Source organism: Halichoeres trimaculatus, unplaced genomic scaffold, assembly GCF_033239565.1.
Source record: "Halichoeres trimaculatus isolate MK-OKI-2021-1 unplaced genomic scaffold, fHalTri1.1 fHalTri1_scaffold_2, whole genome shotgun sequence".
In the NCBI taxonomy this organism is placed as follows: Eukaryota; Metazoa; Chordata; class Actinopteri; order Labriformes; family Labridae; genus Halichoeres; species Halichoeres trimaculatus.
This window is the reverse complement of record NW_027437180.1, coordinates 20,989,264-21,009,886: the sequence shown is the minus strand read 5'-3', so window position 1 is coordinate 21,009,886 and position 20,623 is coordinate 20,989,264. Positions and strand designations below refer to the sequence as shown.

The window sequence follows — 20,623 nt, the reverse complement described above, 5'->3', positions numbered from 1 at the left end:
CTTTCTTACTCACTTTTAACGCTTGGATATCATTCTTGTGCTCAAGTCTGCATCACAGGGTCCTCCCTCCTCCTCCTCCTCCTCAGCCTCTCCTCTACCTCCTCCATCCCTCCTCCTCCTCATTTTCCCGGTGCTGCTGCTGCTGCTATCTGCGTGCTCTCCGTGCGGCGCGCCGCAGCCATGGTGGACTCTCCCGGCGCGATGAAAAAGACCTTCTCGGTGCCGGAGATCAAGCCGCTGGACCAGTACGACTTCAACCGTGCCAAGACCTGCGCCAGCGTGCGGTGGCTGCTGTTCAAATCGTACGGCTCTGCAGGTACCATTCACTTCACATCTCCGAGGGGCTGCTTGGGTGGGGCGCTTAATAATTGATCATGGTAAAGACTATATATGGGGCTCTGGGTTTCATCTGGCGTGCAGGGGAACCTCCAGCACCCTTTAACAGATCATCCATCTTCATCACCCTCCGCTCTGCTGCTCCATCTGCTCGCCTCTGCATGAGGGGCTGTGCCGTTTAATGTGGGTTACCATCTTACTAATGAGGAGCGTTTGCAGCCAATTGCAAACATGCATATGAGTCTAGTCAGGAGGGATCTCCTTGGAGCTGCGTGATGCATGAAGAAGATGAAGTCTGTCATCGATGCAGCAACAAAGCCTTTTGTCAGAGCTGAGCTCCACCACGGCCTGTGTGTGAGTCCATCTTATCATCATGTATCATCACCTGAAGAGGAATAAACGGCTTCACCGACTGGAGTTTGTTCAAACAGCTGCACGTCTATGAGCGGGTGTCTGTAAATGGGTCAGGGCCGCATAATATTTGTGTCAGTGTTACGCACGCACGTTCTGCTATAGCGCGTGGCACTACAGTGAAGGTGACATAGTGGGCTTTAAGACAATGGAGGGGTTCTGCTGAAACTGCGAATGTAAAGACTCGCACGGTTAATGCGTCGAGGAGAAATGGGACAGATACTCAGGATCAAAACACTTCATGAGCTGAAGCATTTAGCAAAGAGGGGATAGATGAGTGCTCATTGCAGCACGTGCACTTATGTAAAACGGGACCGTCCAGACCAGAAGCAATGATAAGATTCTGGTCCTCCACCGTTTAGTGTTGACATGGTCATGACCTTTGTAAGGCTTCTGCTGGCACACATGTGTCAGAGGCTTAATCTCTAACGGTGTTGTGTTTGATGACATCTTACTATGTTGTGCTCATTTTAAGAGCTGATTAATTCATCTTAATACTCAAACCTATTTTAAAGCAATAAGACTAGAAAAGGTATATTTAAAGACAAAGTTATCAGCAGGGTCATTTAGCAAGACAGTCACCAAAACCCCAAAATGTGCAGTTTTTTCCAAAACAAGACGAAAAATCAGCTAAACCACAAATGTCCAATGTTTAAAAATTATTTTTATTTTTTTTTGGTAAAATTGTCAATCAGTCAGGTTTTTGTATGGGAGCTCTGTCTCAATAACATGCTCCACTCAAGTATGAGCTTTTAATACAATAGAGGGCCTCATATAGCCCATTAAAGCAATTTCATATTGAAGTTTATGTAATAAATGTCCCAGAGGTATTGCCCGCTTTTTATCAACTCTGTGAATGTCATCACAGAGCTCGGAGATACAACCAGCGGAGGGTTATTGTAGTGATTAAGACTGTATTTAGTCCAGAGCATGTTGACATATTAGCAATGCTATTTTTTCTCTAACTCCTCAATAAAGTAAGATTCTGAATTTCATAAAATATTATTGATAAGCCCTAAGAATTGAATTGCTACAGTCATCGTTGGAAATGTTGATGACTGACTCAAAGGATTAATTAATTACCTATATTTATAGATAGATTGTTGACGTTTTTTGGTGTAATTTCCCTATGATTGATCTGCACAAGGCTCTGCTGACTAACAGTGATGTCACTCTGCTGACTGACGCTGCAGGTCAACAGCCTCACAGTCCTTTGTGTAATAATCTGTGTTTGTGAACGGTAGTAATAGCTTTAGACAGAATTTCATGTCATGTTTGTATCTGGTCTGCTCCCTCAGTGGAGCAGGAGGAGAGATGAGCTGAAAACCTCCCAGCAGGACGCTTCATTGTTGTCTGTCAACTGGAAAATGCCCAGTGGGTGCCTCATTGAAATTTAATGGAAGCCCAGAAGAAAATAGCACTAATAAAACCACATATGGGGTCCAACATACCACATGCTTCTGATTCAGCTGTGGTAGATTCTACCCGACAGAGTGAAAGGATGACTTCTTTAAAAAGTAAAGGATAAAGAAGGAATAATCATAAAAGCTGTGTCTTTTTCTGGTAAAATAATCTGCTTCTGCAGTCAAAGTGATGGAGGATATTATAAGGAGGAGCTCAACAACTTACTCTAGCTCCGTTCTTTAATTAAACCATGAATCACCTCGCTGAGATTAAAGACCTTTGCTATTCCTCAAGTTTAGAGCTTCTACCTGTCTACTTTCAGGATGGCTGACCCTGACTGCACATGAGAAAACAAAATTCTAGTTGAATACTTAAAATGGGCCTATTTTTAATTTGAAGGTAATTCCAGTAACAATTGATACTTATAGTATATAAACAATAATAGAATAGACAATACTGCTGTTTAGGAACACAATTATCAGATTTATTTGACCACAGCAGGCAAAAGAGACCATAAAGCGGCTAAAGAGGAAGAAGTTCCCTATTTTTGCGGTGGCGACCAAAAACAGAGATAAAAGAGACGATTGACAGTTCAGTTAACTTTATTTTCTGAAAAGCAGATAGGCTTGGTAAAAGGTCTTGGGTGAAAATTTGAGGATGTGGTGCTGTCTGCTTTTTGTGAGTGTAAACTGTTGTGTTGTGCATTAAAGAGCAAATCTGAGTAGACTCCAGTTTCAGCTTTGGAAAATCTGCTTTTCTTCTGACATTTTGCAGTCAAACAAAACCAATTAGCCCATGAATAATTAGCTGATTGTAAAAGCCGTCAGCTGCAGCTCCAAACTTGTTTGCATGAGCACATTGTGGAAATTTAAATGAGTCCTGCATCATGAACAGCTCCTGGGATTTTCAGCAAAATCCATGCATTGTAACTCTGTTCTGCTCGTTAAGCTACAGAGGTCTGATTCTGTGTTGTTGTTGTTGTTGTTTTCTCTGTAAATGAATCAGTGTTAAGTTAAATGGGTTAGCTGGTTCCTGCTCTGCAGTCCAGTCTCATGCTCTCTGCCGTGATTGAGCCTGAATGGCCGCTTTCCAGTTCCTCCATCCCCATAGCGACAGCAGTCCTATTTCCTCCCAGTGCTGCAGAGTGTGAAAGGCGAGGGTCTAACCCCCAAACAGTGTGTGTATTTCACTGCAGTGGAGTGTGTTTTTACTAGTGTTTATGTAGTGACACAGATAGATTTTCTGTTAAATATCATGTGCTTATGTATCCGTCTCTCCTCTCTCAAAGAGGGCTGGGGAGAAGGAGTGACAGTTACATAAGAAGGCCTTACTACAGTAGGTTACAGACAAAGAGGAGCAGTCGTGGCTCTCATAATGAGTCACTGTGAGATGTGCACAGACAGATGAAGGAGTAGAAGGTCTGGCAAAAGCTTAAAGGGAATGAGGACTGACTTTTGTAGTGACTTTAATGATGTAAACTCTGATATTCAGTCTACAAGTCTGAACCAATCTGAAGGATTATCCCTCTCTTCTCGTGCAGCCCTCCTGAGCTGGAATATGGGTCAGCCAGGGAAGTGTGCATCTTTGTGTCCACAGTATATGTGTGTCTATGAAATGACCCACTCATACTGGTCTGAGCTTCTTCCTTGGTATGAAAATACACACACTCACTTGTCTGTGGGAGCTTGGCTGAGCTGTTCATGCACATGATGACATTATCTCCTCCCACAGGCTCCATAAAGTCAGACGCTGTCACTTACTGTCACCTCATTTCCAGGGTTCATTTTGATTCATTGGTTGTTTGGTTTACTCCTCCAAACAGATAATACAGTGGAGCTGCAGTTTGTGTGACCTCTGTAATGTTTCCCACATGGCGTAATGCGACAAAGCAGTTCTCTGCATTAGTAAGCATCCCTCCATTTCTCAGAGAACAATGTGAAAGGCTGACTCATTCCAGCCCTCCTCACACATCTGCAAGGAAACAGGAAAGAGCCTAAATCTGCAACATATACATCATAGTTTCCTCTTCATACATGCAGCTCAGAGAGTGTCCTGCAGCAGCAGACAAGTATCTCTGCTGGCTAATTACCTCTGCTTGTAGATAATGATGGAGTGGACTCTTTCATGCACTGAAATATTCATTCTGAGCTCCTCCGGGTTCATTAGCATGGATGTTCTTTCCGTCTCCACTCTGCTTGAAGTTCTGTGAAGCTGCACAGCTGTCCTGTTTAAAGCCATGTCCATGATGCTAACATGTAACTGATAAACAGATTTAATCTTTGTTTTATCAAACCTATCGTAGCTTATGATTGTTTGCTAAATGTGCATACAACATAACATAACATAACATAACATAACATAACATAACATAACATAACATAACATAACATAACATAACATAACATAACATAACATAACACATCATAACACAACATAACATAACATAACATAACATAACATAACATAACATAACATAACATAACATAACATAACATAACACAACATAACACAACATAACACAACATAACACAACATAACACAACATAACACAACATAACATAACATAACATAAAATAACATAAAGCTGAAACAGATGGGGATGTTGAAAATGATTCGACTCTGTGCAAACATTGACTCTTACAGTAAGAAGAATCACAAGGTATCAAAATTACGACATATCACACATCGTAAAAAGGTCTGATATTATATGTCGACTAATTCAGAATCAATTATGTAATTAACGGTAATTTGCTCTTGAGAGGGAATCAGAAATCATCCAGTTCTCCAGTATTTATCCTCTGTGACCATACATATCTTAGCTGTTATTTTTTTCCCAGTAAAGGGAACACTTTTACTCTATGATGACAATAAATAACAATTAAGAAGATGTCAGGAGTTGTTGGGGTTCATCCTCTGCATATCTCACATGTATATAGGATATTTTCTGGTCTTGTGCAGTTGATTTAAAAAAAAATTAAGGTTTCAATTACAACCAAGAAAATGTACTTGCTTTTGAGGAGAACTGAGGAATCACCAGAATCTTGTGGGTTCCTCATCTAGGAACTGTGAACATTTTGTCTGGAATTGACAATTGACCTTTTTTTCCCCCTTCTCCTCTCCCAATGTTGTCATTTCTTATCTAGTCAAAGGAGCGCTAGGCAGCTGGCTCCCAGGTTTATCCCATTCCCGTCTTCCCTTGTCGAAGTTTGTCTTCTTACTTGTTTTGGAAGGGATATAACTGCAATTTCGTTGTACTTGTTGTAATGACAAATAAAGTTCCATCTATCTATCTATCTATCTATCTATCTATCTATCTATCTATCTATCTATCTATCTATCTATCTATCTATCTATCTATCTATCTATCTATCTATCTATCTATCTATCTATCTATCTATCTATCTATCTATCTATCTAAATCTGAACAAGAACAAAATGTTCAATCCAAAAGTAACATTTTGACAAGCAGGTGACCCTCAAATGAAAATCAGACCAAAGATAGTTACAGAGGCTTATCCTCTGAGTACCATAATTTTTCAAGACAGTAGTCATCCTTAAAAGACAACTTTCCCTAAAGCGATCCACAGATATTTTGCAAACTTTGAGAAGACTTCAGATAGAACAAGATGAGAACCAGAAGATGTCAGGAGTTAAAACAAAGATTCTTGAAAAGAAAAACGTTAGTAGGGTGCATCCTCTTGAAACCATGAATTTCTACTGTAACAGTTACTTTTGCATTACAAACCTGAGAGCAGTACTGGTATCACCAGATCTTAACAAACACAAATCTCAACAAGTCCTTCCTCTTCTCTTGTTCAGAAAATGTTCCAGTGGAGTTGCGAGAGCCGCTTTATAAGGACCAGTATGAACAAGAGCACCTCAAACCATCCATCTCCAAGCTGCTTCTCTCTCCAGAGATCTACTGCAGAGTCCAGGCCCTGCTGGCCCAGGCTCATCCCACCTCTCCTCCTGCATCGCAGGGGTCTCCTGCTGACAACTCCGCCCTGCTGCAGTTCCTCATTAAGAAAGGTGTTACTGCAAAGGTTCAGGATACTGACGTGACAGAAGAGGACCTCAGCCATGTCCCCATCAAAACGGTGGGCACTGTGGAGCATGTTTTTTGTTATAAATTTGTCAACGTGGGTCTTTTTATTCCAATTTGGTTATATTTTACTCAGTCAAGATTTTTTATGTTTGTAAGTAAATAGCCAAAAATTGATGGGAAGATTTAAGACAAGGCAATTGAAGAAAACAAAAAGAAGAAAATGAAATTGCACTTGTGCTGAACATGTCATTGTGTCTGCTGGTTGAATTTCCCGTGATTGCTGCAGAAAGCTCACCTTGCTCTGATAGAGGCTCTCATGACGCTGGCTGCTAAAGAGGTGGTGGGCCAGGTGAAAATGGCGGTGGAGGCAGAGCATATGGGTGTTGGGGCTCCATGGGAGAACGCGCTGCTCTTCTGGGTCAACAGGGTAAGAGTGCAGTATCAGTATGTTGATGCAGTGCTGTCGCCTTTTTAAATGTATAAACCGCTCTGCTGAAGCTTCTCAGATGGATTATTTGTGGTGTAAAAGTTGTGATGCATCCTTCTCTTTCGTTACCTACAGTTCTTGATTGACTGCCTTCACACTTCCACCTTCCACCCTGTCCATTTGCACAAATTGTATAAAGGTTTTTCTTTATTTCATTTAAACTTTCCCTTTACCTTCATAAAGCTGAACCAGAAGCTGAGAGAAAGCACAGAAGAAGAAGAACCCCCGAGGTCCCAGACGTGTACAGACGTGCAACCTGCTCAGGACTCGGTAACAGAAAACACACACACACATTAATACACACATGCATGATGTTATTACTAATGAAGCTGCTGTCGCTGAAGCTTCTAACACCATCCTGCTTCTGTTTTCTCCCCCTGTTTTGTCTCTATCACGCCTCACTTTCTGGCAGTGTCAGTCCACACGTTGGTACTGGAAACTAGTCCCTGTAAGTGAACTCTTCCCCTGGTTACCTCTCTATCTGTCTGTCTATCTGGTGTGTATGGCTGACTTTAATGTGCCTGCTGGAAATGCCACACATTACTCTAATCTGTACTTTGAATTGTGCTTTGTGTATGATGGTGGTAAAGCTGTTGACCTTTTCTACAGACTAATAAGAGGACCATAAAATGTCCTGTTACTGCCTATTATGATGAACTGATGATATTGGGTGATGATGTGTCAGACTTGGTTACATTCAGGCATCAGTTTCATCTCAAACTGGCCAGATTATCAGAGCTAAGGGGGAGAAGGAGATGCTGGAGAGGGAGATAGCCTCCCTGCCCCGCTCATTTTAAAAACAACCTCCTGCCCTTTTTGTTTGCCTCTCCCTCCCACCCTCCCACCCTACTCCTCCTCCTCCCCCGTTGCTCTCCTCTCCCCTGAGCAGTGACTGTGTGGTGTGGCGGTTCCCATGATGACCGGCCCCCTTGTCATTTATGCTTGTTTCCCTCTCTCTTGCCATCCCCCCATCCAGCATGCTATCGCTTTTTGTTTGAAGGAGTCGGGGAATAAGCCGCCTGTGGTAATGTATTACACCTCGCTCTTTTATCACCATCACCAGTCCCGCAATGCACTTGACTGACAGACTGACCAATCGCCACACCTCTCCTACACCGACGACTGATCACTGACTGACAGACTGCAAACTAATCACTAATCCAACCCCGAGGTTGGATGGATCAATAAAAACTCATTAACTTTCAACAGTATATATCAGTATCCATATTTATTTCTTTATTTATGCTTAGCTGTTTTTTGTTAGGCTGTGTGTGACAGAGCCGTGTTACAGGAGTAACAGTGAACTGCATTTATTTGTCCATTTAATCATCTCTGTCCTCCTCCAACAAGGCTGTGTGACATCATTTAGGATAAATCACACTCGATGTTCACATTCTGGATTTCTTTTTAGGGCACATTGAAAAAAATCACCTTTACTTCACTGGTTATAAAAATTTTTAGTTTCTTTTTTTTACTTGGTGGGAGCTAAGCCTGTTTCTGCTGCATGAGCATTGGAGGAGACGTTATAATCACAGACATTACGTTTGGTTGACTGGAGAACTATTATTTTCTAAAATTTTGCAATGTCTCTAAACCTTTGCATTGCACCTTCTGGTTGGTGTGTGTGTGTGTGCAAATGTTACTTTTGTGAGGCACTGCTGGTCTTGCGCTTTGATTCTGTTGGTTTATCTTCTCTTCAATTTCTCTAGTTTGGCTGGCGTCATAGCTTGAGTTGATTGTTTTATTTGTTGTCTGAAAGAAGAGCTGGTTTCACTCGTATTATTTAATACCGTTCTAACACTAACATGTATCCTTTAGTTTCATTTCTTTGACTCTTTTAATATACCTTTTAATCCTTTCTGTTTTCCCTCCACTTGCCCATTTGCCCTTCTTGATTCCTGCTTATCTTTGCACATCTCTTCCTCCTTTCTCTCTCCTCACCCTTCTCCTCCTGCCTTCTTCTCTTCTCTAGATTCGCTATAGGAAGGACAAAGTGCAGTCCAAGCTGACGCCTACTTTCCCTCTCGTTTCTGCGGTCAAAGATTTGTCTAATGGCTGTGCTATAGCTGCTGTGCTGCACTTCTACTGCCCCAGCCTTCTGCCTCTAGAGGGTACACACATGTACTCAGACATTAACACTCATGCAAACACATACACAACTGATGGTGAAATATTTATATCTGGCTGATGTATGCGTCCATCTCAACCTGAAAGATGCTCCTTGGGAAGGTTTTCTTTAAATTCAGTAATCCTAAGAGTGTGGTTGTCCTTTTTTTGCAAACTCTTTGTTTCTTATTTTCACTTTTGTATATACCATCACTGTAAATTATTGAACTTACCTTGTTCAAGTGAAACTCCATTTCCAAGTTTCATTGTTAAAGGTCCCATATTATGCTCCTTTTCTGCAGTTTAATATGGATCATTGATGTCTCCATGAAATGTTAGTAACATGTTTTGGTCCAAAAAGCCAAAAAATCAAGTACGGCAGCATTGTTTCCAGGCTCTCATAGCCCCTCTGTTCAGAACGGTCTGATTTAGTGGGCGTGACCTTCATATGTAAATGAGCCACCGCTGATACCGCCCTGCTCTTCCACGTCACTGAGAGCGGCGCCATGAGCTCCGAGTGCACAATGTTTAGAAAACTCGTTTACTGTAACATCACAGGCTAAAACAACAGGCTAATCGCAGCTTAAGTTAGCATCCTGAAGCTAACACAGACAGAGGGGACACTGAGGAAAAGCTCTAACATCTGCTCCACAGCACACAGCATTTAAAATACTCACAGTTCCAGGGTCCGAGGTTTGTTCGCGGATGGTTGGTAATGCGCCTGGATTCAGGACCAGTCTATTTGCTAGCCCTCTGTTGTACTGTCCAAAGTTGGAAAAGCAGTCGGCAGTGAAGTGACTAGCACACACATGCACAGTTTTACTGAGTGTAGCTGGAACATTTCCTTGATAAATGAACTCTAGCCACTTTGTCTTGTCTTCTTCAGAGAGTGGAAGCTTGTGCATGGAACTATGTGGCTGTTTACAGCCAAAATCAGAGCAGTGATGGCTCTTCAACTTTGGCATTCTCCTCCCCGCTGCTGGAGAGATTTCTCTGGAGTCTGGAGAGATTTCTCTCCAGCAGCGGGGAGAGGAGTGGGCGTGGAGGGGGTTCGGGGGTATCTGCTCCAGTGGACCAATCAGGTCAGACTTGCCCCTGATTGGTCAAAAAAAGGGAATCGCTGATGTCGGCAAATCCCCCAAATCCAAACAATTCATTTTAGGTCAGGAGTTTACATCCACAAGCACTACTAAGTACAGGTTTTGTCATTAAATATCACATTTTGTGGTCTGGGAGAAAAGCCAAAGACCCACAAATTTCACTGAAAGACTTAATAAAGTGATTTTGGCATAATATGGAACCTTTAAAAGAAGTGATGTAGTAGGGTGGTAAACATGACTATCTGCCCACATTTTGGCCTCATTTCACTGTCATCACATTTATAATTAGCATATATTCATTTTATAGAACAATTAAATCTTTCAGTTTTATAATTTAACACGTCACCTTTGTATTAATCACAACTAAATATATGACTTGCAAACCATCATTTCACACAGTGTACTTGGTGCACTGGTTTATTTCAACGGATAAATCACTCACCCCATGCATCAAGGCTCTTGTCCTCGAAGCAGGGAGCCTGGGCTCAAGTATGATTCAGGCCTCTTATCTCCATTCATTACTGACTTGCAGTTTCCTTCTCTCTTGACTCTTCTCTCCTCTCATTAAAAGCATTAAAACCCCAAACACATTTTAATAAAAATGTAGGTTTAAGCTTCTCTCAATCTCATCAAATCATTCAGAATGAATAAACAATATTTCATGTCTATCTCAGACGCGCACACACACATAGACTTTACATGTCACATGTTGATTTTTTAATTCATGTATTACTTTTTTACTCTTTCCAGATGTGTGTCTGAAGGACACCATGTCCGTGGCTGACAGCCTCTACAACCTGCAGCTGATCAAAGAGTTTTGTGAGAGCAGTTTACAGAGTTGCTGCCCCCTGGCTGTGGAGGACCTGCTCTACGCTCCACCTGTTCTGCATGTAAGTATCTTTACACTTGAAATTCACAACATTTGGGAGATGTATCTGTGCAGGAGGAAAAGTGAGGGGCTGGGGAGGTGTATGGATAGAAGAGACAGCATGCACATGAGGGTAAAAGACAGTAAGTCTTATAGGAAGAAAAGAATCACAGCACTGACTTCATAAAATCAAATTTATCAGGAGACCAATCACAGATCAACATTAAAAATCTGCAAATCCTTTTTAAAGACTGGTAGAAATCACAGGTGTAAACGGATGGATTATAATTAAAAAAAGTTCATCCTAGCTGTTATCTCATTAAAGCTACTGTGGGAAGCTTTCCTTTCATGATGATTTTGGTGCCCCCTGTGAGTAAAGATGTGCACCTTAATACTTGTCTGATCTGGTCCTCAACATCTCAAAATAGTTGCTCTCAAGAAAAATCTCCACCTGTTTTAACTCATTTAGAATGTTTGCTGTCAGAAATGTAAAGAAATGCTGTCCCCATCAATGTCAATCATAACATCTGGCACCTACCCTGTTTCAGTGTTTTTAAAGCAAACAGTTCAAAACTCTATATAGGAGGTTTAAATGTTGACAGTCTGTAGTTCAAGGAGAATACTTTGAATAATCACATTAAATCCCTTTATTCCTTTGAAAAAATATGTTTCCCGTTGTGTCGAACTTTCAAAACTTTCCTCACATGTGACATTAAACATGTCTTTGACCTCCAGCTGAACATCATGAGCTTCCTTGCTGAGCTGATGGAGTGGTTTGAGGTGAAGAAACCAGAGTTTGTCAAGCCCATACAGCCCATTGACCTCACAGGTCTGTGAGACCCGGAAAATAACCAAGAGCTTGTCTGTAATGTTTTTGTATTGACATTGTATTAATGTTTTTGTTTGTTGAATGAACATCTTACAGGTGTTTCTCTATCTTTCAGATGTCTCAGGTTTGCTAGACTGCACAAGTCCTCTGAATGGAAACAGCAACAGGTACAAGCATCCTTCAGATAGGCCAAACACAAAACTGATCGGTTGTGGCTAAATTCAGAGGACACATTTGTCAGATTATTGTGGGAATGGCTCATAGCTGATGTGAGATCAGTGCAGCCCCTGCCTTAAGTAAGTTTAGGGAAAACTCTGAAGCAAACCTCAGCCATATCTATCTGGAATCAGAGCTGCAGCACTCATATACTTTGTGAGGTGACAGTTATTTGCCTTGACTTTATGGGCCTTTTATTAAATCTCGTTTCAGTGGTTCACCGTCCTTCATCTTCAAACAACCCTTTGTGCCAATTTCTTCCCCAGTGTCACCGGGTAAGAAACAAACAGTACTCCCAACCATTATTCACCTTAATTTTTAACAGGACAGGTGCTAATACATTCTTACATGTCTTTTCAGAAAACACAAGTTGGACAAAGAAACAAATCAGGTATTTAACACTTCCCCTGACCTCTACAGTAAATGTCGTGCTGCATTCATATTTTACCTTCATTTTAATCTTCTTACTTTGGCTTCTGTGGTCTCTGCTTTATGGGCTTTTTTTGGCACAACTCATCCATTTGTCCACCCCACCATCCACATCTACTTCTCTGCAGTCGTCCTCTGTCAGCAGTGGCTTTCAGCATCCCATTTGGACTGGACAGTGATGTTGACATTGTCATGGGAAACCCAATAGATTCTGTCTTTCGCTCTGTCAGCACTGACAGCCTCACCACCGGCATCCCTGCAATGACTTCCCCTCCTGAGGACTTCAGCCACCTGGTCAGCGCTTCAGTACCATCACAGCGTTCATCCTGGGGTCCTTATGCACACACAGCACCACTGGGAGAGCTGCCAACCATCGAGGAGGCTCTGCAGGTGGCTCATAGCCCTGGAAACAAAGATCGTAGAAAAGTGAAGAAACCAGAGAAAGGTGGGAGAGGATTGCTGGGAGGAAGGCCAGAACCCAGGTTACGTCCTGAAGGAGCTCCCGCTGGTTTCTTTTTACACTCCCCAGAGGAAGATAATCCCCAGCTCAGTAGCTCTGCTCCCTGTCGCTCTGGGGTGCTGTATCGACCGGTTGGAGGGGAAGTGGCTGACTCCAAAAGGCAAGGAAGAGGAGAGAGGAGGGAGCGACCAGAACGCTCCTCTGACATGTCACGGGATGATGACTCGGTTCTGAGAGATGGAAGTGTTGACTCCTCTGAAGCATCAGATGATACCCCAAGAAACGCCCCTGGAAATATTAGACCAAGTAATAATCGCCAAGGAAATCACAGTACCAGCAACAGTCCACGAATGACAAGCTTTGCAGAGCGACGAGACAACAGACGACGGCATCCAGCTGGTCCTGGGGAGGACCCGGCCGCTTCAACTCCAACAACACCAGGCACCCCACACACACCTTCAACCCCAGCAGGGGCGCCAGGGGGCCAGAACAGCCCAGGTCCAAGAGGCCCTGAGCCGGGCTCAGAAGCCTGGGAGTTGGGGGCTCGTCTGGAGGAGAAACGAAAGAGCATTGAAGCCCAAAAACGGCGTATTGAAGCTATTTTTGCCAAGCATAGGCAGAGGCTTGGAAAAACGGCTTTCCTTCAGTTAAAAAGAGAGCAAGGTGAGGGAGGAGGGGAGGGAGCAGAGGAGGATAATCTCACCCTGGAGGAGCGGCTTACTCACATGGAGGAGCAACTGAAACAAGAAGAGGAGAAAGAAGAGAAGGAAAAGAAGGAGAAAGAAAAGGATGAAGACAAGGAAAAAGACAAGCCATCTGTGTCCAATCCTCCTCGTTTGGAGAAGCAGGTCACATTCTCGATAGAAAGTAAGAAAGGAACAGAGAACGAAAAAGGAGCAGAGAAAGAAAAAGGAGAAGCGGTCATAGTTGAATACAATGAAGTTGTGCAGAAGTTGAGTGAAGCTCTGCAGTCGCTTCAAAAGGACATGCAAAAACTTACCGAACAGCAACAGCAGCTCATGAGCAACCAAAGACCCAGGAATACACCCAAAACCACTTCTAAATCAACACCCAGAAGTAACGCCAAAACTCCCCCTCATACCCCAACAAAGACTCCTCCAAGAACTCCGACAAAGACTCCTACGAGGACTACCACTAAAGCTTGGGTGATCCCAGCCGGCTCCAATGCCCCCTCTGCGTCCTCTCCATCTCGACGTACTCACGCTGTGACCTCCCCAAAAACCCCAATCATCTCTTCCTCCTGCCCTGCTCCTCGCACCAAGATCCACTCCTCCACCACTCCACGCAGCCCCAAGCACCACACACGCCCCCAACATCAACCTCACCCTCGGCCCATGGAACTCAAGTTCCCACCACTCAACCGTGTTTTGACGCCAACCCAGAATGTGGACACCATCCCCCACTTGCGGCGAGTGTCCCCAAGCAAGTGTCAGGTTCAGACTTCCTCGTCCTTCCGTATTGGAGGGCCACGAACTCCCCAAGAGCCTCCTCAGCCAGCCCAGCAGCCACAGCCTGAGGACAGCACTTCAGACACAGCCTCCAGTGAGACCCCGACTCAGTTCAGCCTAGAGCTGGAGCAGGAGGATATGGAGGCTGTAGGAGGGCTGCCAGTATTTCAACAGCCAAGACCAGACCGTGCACGAGCTGCTGGTGGAAGCAGCTCTGAAGCTCTTTCCGAATGCTCATTTGAGAGTGATACTTTGTCACTTTCTGCTGCGTACAGCGCTGGAGGTGAGGGCGCAAGGGGTGGAGAAGCAGGGAATCGCTGCAGTTTGATTGAGGCCTCAATGTCCTCGCTTGGAGGGCAAGAAGGGGGGAGTGATGAACCAACCGATGAAGGAAATGAGTTTTCCTCTGATTCTATGAGCGACCACACTGAATCTGCTGTGGAACCAAGACTGGCTGATGAGTCTCTTGACCCCATAGAGCGTTTGAATCTGGCCATGGGAACCGTCAGCGATGGACCTGAACAACAAAATGAACTGGAAGGGGAACAGACCAGACCGGTGGAAACTTTGGAACCAAGTGGGGAACAGAGTGAGCAGGGGCCGAAAGGAGGAATTCAGTTCTTCTTCAAGGTGAGTGCTTTCAAATCAGGACAAATAGGGCAAAAGACTAAGTGCAAACTCTAATCTACTAACTTTTTTCCTATATAAATGTGATTGTAGGATGATGTACACAGTGAGGGGGAGATGGCCCAGCGTAAAGCAGTACTGTTGGAGAAACAACAGAAGAGAGCTGAGGAGCTGAAGAGGAGGAGACAGTGGCATGAACAAGAAAGGTACACCACAAACACATGAGTGAATGCAAAGTGCATTCTGACTCCTCTCTTCAACTCTACAGTCTGTTCATTAGTCTAAAGCCCAGTTTGGCATGTGTAAATAAATAACCCAGTTCTCTTGGTTTCAGACCATCATCCTCAGACAGAAGAATGGCATCGCCCTCCAATACACCCCCTGCAGGCACAACTTCACCTTCACCCACACCTCCTGCCACACCAGCCCGCCGAGGTGACTTCACACGAGGAGAGTACGCAAGGAGGCAACAACTCAGGATCATGGAGGACTTGGACAAAGTGCTTCAGCAGAAAACAACCAGCCAAGGACGATCTTCTGCAAAGAAAACCCATTCAAGGCCGCGCAGCATGACCAGGGAGGAGACAAAGCTGTCACTTAGCCCTGCCAAAGGATCATCTGGTAAATGTGGAACTATCTATCAGCTCATTTAGACTGTCAGTAAATTAATTCACAGACTAAAGTTTGTTTTTTTGACATCTCAATATTTGTTTCTGTAGGCTCTAAGTTGACCAAAGTCTACTCCCACTCATCCCTCAACCTGGCAGCAACCGATGAGCCCGGGAACAGATCAGCTGATCTGACTAAGAAACCTCAAAGGTAAATTGATGCTAAGGTAATAAATGTTTGTATTGATCTTAAAGCTGCACAGTTTGAGCTGTAGTAGTTATGTAGCTTTGGAGATGAAACATGGTTCGTTAGGTTTGTAATATTTTTACAGCCCAATTTTCTTTTTTTAATTTTAGTACTTTGCCAACTTTGTAAATTTGCCAGTTCACGAAAATCACCCAAAAATGTATGCCTTAGAAATCACCAAAATTGCAGATTGTCACACTCCCACATTTTGTATGATACTTATTAAAGATCCAAACTGTATATGGTAGAAATATGCTAAGTGCAGTACTGGGCATGGGAGTGGTTAATATTTAGGGTCTCAACCATGAGTAGCTCAAAAGGGGCTTCAGAGTACAGATGTTTGGTTTGGTTTCAAGACTTTTACTCATGTTGAGCGATTTCCTTTCTACATCCATCCTAATTCTGTAATTCTATAATTCCATTTGGCAGACCCCTTTGTCCAAAGTGACCTACAATACAAGTAAATTTTTTTGACAAGAGGAAAAAACCTTACTATGACAAAGTGCTTCAAGTTGCAAGTGCTGTTTTTTTTTTTTTTTCGTTGCCACAGCAACCACAAGTAACGACTCAGCGTTATCTGAAACAAGCCCACTTGAACAGTTCAGTCACTTTCCCCCCATCACTAAGTAAATCTTTCAAATTATTTTTGTGGGGGTCAAAGGTAATATTTGGTCGTAGAAGGTGGATAGAAATGTAGTTGCCGGTCACTGCCTTGTCACTGGTGATCTACTGATTAACCCACACTGTCATTAAGTATGTAACACAGTTGAGATGATAGACTGATGGTTTGTTGGTTGATATTTTTCCCCTCAGCCGTCCTGACTCACCCTCGGGATGTGTGACACCGAGCAGACTGGCAAATCAGAATGGAGACAAAGACTGGGAGACCGGGTCTAACGGAACCTCACCTGCCCCAGAATACACAGGTACAGTACTACAGTATAAGATTTGTTGCCGAGGTACATTGTTGCAAAACACATCTACTACACACAAACTGCCTTGATTTTTGTGCAATGTTTATTTCTTTTAAATATGGCCAGTTTCCTTGCTGTTTGTCTTTTAATTGTTGATCAATCAATAATTGATTAAATTCAAAAGATTTGTCAGGTTTGCTTTGTCTTCTACAACGGCATATTAGGGCCACTAAAGAAATTAGATAAATAAATACATTTTCGCGAAAAACCCCCCAAATTTTAGAGTTTCTAAAGTTGCAAAGTTACGACTTCAGAAACTCAAAAATTTGCAAGTTCATAAAGTGGAAAACTTACGACTTAATAAACTAGTAAATTTGCGAGTTAATGAAGTCACAAATTTACAACCTTGTAAAGTCGTAAATTTATCGTATGACTCGTTCTTTCGTTTGTGCCCTGTTGAACCACACACCCTGTTGTCTTCTTGAATTCACTGGTCTATAAAGTCGTAAAATTGCGACTTTATATTCTAGTAAGTTTTCGAGTTCAATAAGTTCTAAACTTGTGACTTTACAAACTCAAAAATTTCTCGTTTTTATCTTGAAAATTTTGAGTTTAAATTTTTCGAAAATTTATTTTTATTTCTTCAAGCGGCCCTAATACGCCGTCGTAGTCTTCAGGGTGTGCAAACACCAAAACCAACATTAAATGACAACATTTTAGCTCACCATGTCATCATGGAGCCAAAGGGAAATGGTCATCATGTTAAGAATAAGATGAAGTGAATACATGAGTTTGCAGAAATAAGTTTATGTTTGTTTGTATTTGAAGGTCCAAAGCTCTTCAAAGAACCAAGCTTCAAGTCAAACAAATTCATCATTCACAACGCTCTCTCCCGTTGCTGCCTCGCTGGAAAGGTCAATGAGACCCAAAAGACCAAGATAGTTGAGGTAGGCGAATCATTGCACGTCAACAAATGCTACTTTGGTACCTCTTTGAAAATAAATATATTAAGTGTATCAAATGAGCTTACTGATGTTATCCAGGGAAAACAATAGCTCACCTCTTTTTCCAACACCTCTTTCTTCAGGAGATGGAGAAGAGTCCTGCCAATCACTTCCTCATCCTTTTCCGTGATTCTAACTGCCAGTTTAGGGGCGTTTACACCATGAATGCTGACTCCCAGGAGCTTGTACGATTGGCTGGCGTGGGCCCACGGACAATTAGCTCCACCCAAGTAGAGTCCATCTACAAATACAGTTCAGACAGGAAGCAGTTCAGTGCCATTCCCTCCAAAACCATGGGCATGAGTGTTGACGCCTTCACTATCCCTAGCCATCTTTGGCAAGGAGGAGGAGGAGGAGGGGGAGGAGGAGGAAGCAGGAGAGCAAGTATTACCAAGAAGGCTGTTGTTTCCAAGTGAGGAACATCAGACATGACAGTGACAGATCATTCAAGAAGACACTTCATACTGTAATTTAAGTGACAACTGTTGTTAAGATATGAAACACAGAAGGAGAGGTAGAGAGCAGCAAAGTAAGCAGATTTTTAAAAAAATGACAGTTTTGTATGTGAACAGAAGAAATGGAGCAACAGATCAAATAGGTAAAACACTTATAATGGTGAAAACTGTTACACGTAAACAGACAAGTCAATAGCCATGTCTGTAGATACACCGTACCTCTGTTTCTCTTGGATTTTACTAGAAATACAAAATATTCAAAAAACATTTGTAGTCCCCTTCATGTGCATGGAAATGTTAACAGCACAGCTTTTTTTTCCCAGACGACAGACACACTCCTATAAAGAGTGTATACAGAAGGTTTTATAAAATGGAAGGTTAATGGCACAATTGATACTTTTAAAAAGTCTCATTATTTATACTTTCATTGTTTGAAGTACAACCTCAAAAATACTTTTTCTTTCAGAAGAAAATGATCTTTATTAAGTTGTTTATTAACTTTAAGAAGACAAGTGATCACTGTCTGTTCCCTTACTGGTTCTGCAGATTGAAAGCAGTGTAAAACCAGTTTGTACTTAAAGCCTGGCAGCAAAGAAAATGTGGTCTCGTGTCAGAGTGACTGGTAGGATCTTTAACTCGTATGGTTTTCAAGTTGAACTCTGCAAACTGACACCTGTTTGGCTGAAGCACATTTGTGTCTCCAAAACAAAAACAGCCATAACCATAAGATACAGAGAGCAGAACTGAACGTCAAAGATGTGTGTTTGAGTCAGTGGTCTTCAGAGATGATCACAACAGCATGATTTCCTGAACGTGATATAAGCTTTTGAAACAAAGTAATAGTAAACATGTCTGCTCTGAGGGCATATATGTGAGCATCAGATGCCAATAAACATCACTCAGTTAGTTGCGAATAGGACGATTTGTGACATACATTCGACGTACATTTAGAAAAACAGGAATTGTTGTGCTCTCGGTTGGAAATGGGTTCAATAGCCGGCTCCCTTTTAGATCCAGATTCAAGTTTGTAAACCACAGGACAGAATGCCTTATTGAGTTTTATATTCAAATTCAAACTTAGATGACCTGTTTTGTTAAAACTTGGTACACTACAGAAAACTGGTGACCCTCACAAACGCATGCAACACAATCATTACCACGACTGACTCACTGTAAACCAGGGATCTCAAACTCGTGCCATGGAGGGCCAAGAGGCTGCAGGTTGTCTTTCCAACTAAACAACTCCACCAGCTGAGTTCACTGATTAGTCCCTGCTCTCTGTTTGAAGGTGAGGCAATCAGTGAAATCAGCTGGTGGAGTTTTTGGTTGGAACGAAAACTTGCAGCCTCTCGGCCCTCCATGGCACGAGTTTGAGATCCCTCCTGTAAACAGTGCAATGTTTCAACTTAAAATGTTTTAATAACACTAAAACAGCTGCTAAAACTTTAAGGTACTGGAAAGGAAACAAAAGTTCTCTGTTTCATTATTTATAGACCATAAGAACTGATGGTTTTATTGGAAATATCAAGTCAAGTGCAACATCTCCTTCGGTCGTGCCAGTGGTAACAGTACCCTGTGACTTGCCGCAGATAGAAGTTTTTTTTCGGTTAGGGTATCTTGTATGTGAAAAAAAATTATGATTTATTGAATATTTAAAAATGATAATGTTGATTTCTTTAATCAATCTGGGAAGTTTTATGCCTCTGGCTTTTGTAAGGGGTACAGGACATCAGTGACAATTTTGTAGTGAAAGCCCCAGACCTCAGAACAGTGGGATCTTTCTTTCTTTTCTCCCTTTTTTTGTACTGTAAATGGATTCATGAAGTGGATTCAGACCTGGTTTCAGATTTTGTCAAATGCTATTGAACCCTGTCTCTTACTGTGGTAGAGTGCACAATTATTTTGGTGGTTTTCAGACCAGCATTCATGTATGGAATAACAAACTGGATTAAACACCATCCATCAAGACTTTTGTCTTCAAGTTTTTTTTCTCTTTCAAGATATTGTTGAGTATTGATTGTTTTTTTTTTCTATTTTGAAGGCAGTATTGACAGAGATTAATATGATATGATCCCTTAATTATAATACTAACAACAAGTAGAAGCAGACTAAAAGCCCCAGAAAATGTGTTAAATTAATAGGTTTTTTTTTAGAGAGAGATTGTAGCCTCTAATACATCCAGATACACATGTACAGTACATGCATTAATACATTTATCAGTCAGTTAATCTTTATTTATACAGCAGCAAATCAGAACAAATATCAGTCAGACCCCCAGTGGATTAATAAGCCTAGAGCAGCATAACTAAGAAGTTGTCCAGGCCTGAGCCAGCTTTAACTATGAGATCTCTCAAACAGGAAAGTTTTAAGCCTACTCTCAAAAGTAGAGAGGGTGTCTGCCTCCTGGACCTCAACCTCTACTCTCTTAAAGGAGGGCAGCCTGATAACTTAAGGTTCAACCTTAGATACAGCAAGCAGGCCTGCATGCTGAGGACGCACTGATCTAGGGGAAGAATACCACATAATGAACTCTTAAGGATTAATTGTTTTGTTTTTTTCCATTAAGTGCTTTGAAAATCAGACAAAGTAGAGATGCTAACACTAAAGA

General features: G+C 42.2%; 1 protein-coding gene across 4 annotated transcripts; it reads left to right on the top strand.

Annotated features, from left to right (window-relative positions):
- Positions 1 to 180: 180 nt before the first annotated feature.
- On the top strand, positions 181 to 19,193 carry LOC141786937 (calmodulin-regulated spectrin-associated protein 3-like). Of its 4 annotated transcripts, none has more exons than XM_074665304.1 (19): positions 181 to 316; positions 5,971 to 6,248; positions 6,483 to 6,623; positions 6,867 to 6,953; positions 7,096 to 7,131; positions 7,660 to 7,707; positions 8,656 to 8,794; positions 10,640 to 10,779; positions 11,493 to 11,586; positions 11,702 to 11,753; positions 12,016 to 12,077; positions 12,163 to 12,193; positions 12,462 to 14,790; positions 14,881 to 14,993; positions 15,122 to 15,408; positions 15,507 to 15,606; positions 16,456 to 16,568; positions 17,385 to 17,503; positions 17,644 to 19,193. In XM_074665304.1, the coding sequence occupies exons 1-19, from the start codon at positions 181 to 183 to the stop codon at positions 17,974 to 17,976; spliced, it is 4,638 nt and encodes a 1,545-aa protein (XP_074521405.1). In that variant the 3' UTR covers positions 17,977 to 19,193. The 4 variants fall into 4 exon arrangements, with proteins under 4 accessions (XP_074521405.1, XP_074521402.1, XP_074521403.1 ...); XM_074665301.1 differs by having other exon boundaries at positions 12,360 to 14,790; XM_074665302.1 differs by lacking the exon at positions 7,096 to 7,131 and having other exon boundaries at positions 12,360 to 14,790.
- The last annotated feature ends 1,430 nt before the right edge of the window (positions 19,194 to 20,623 follow it).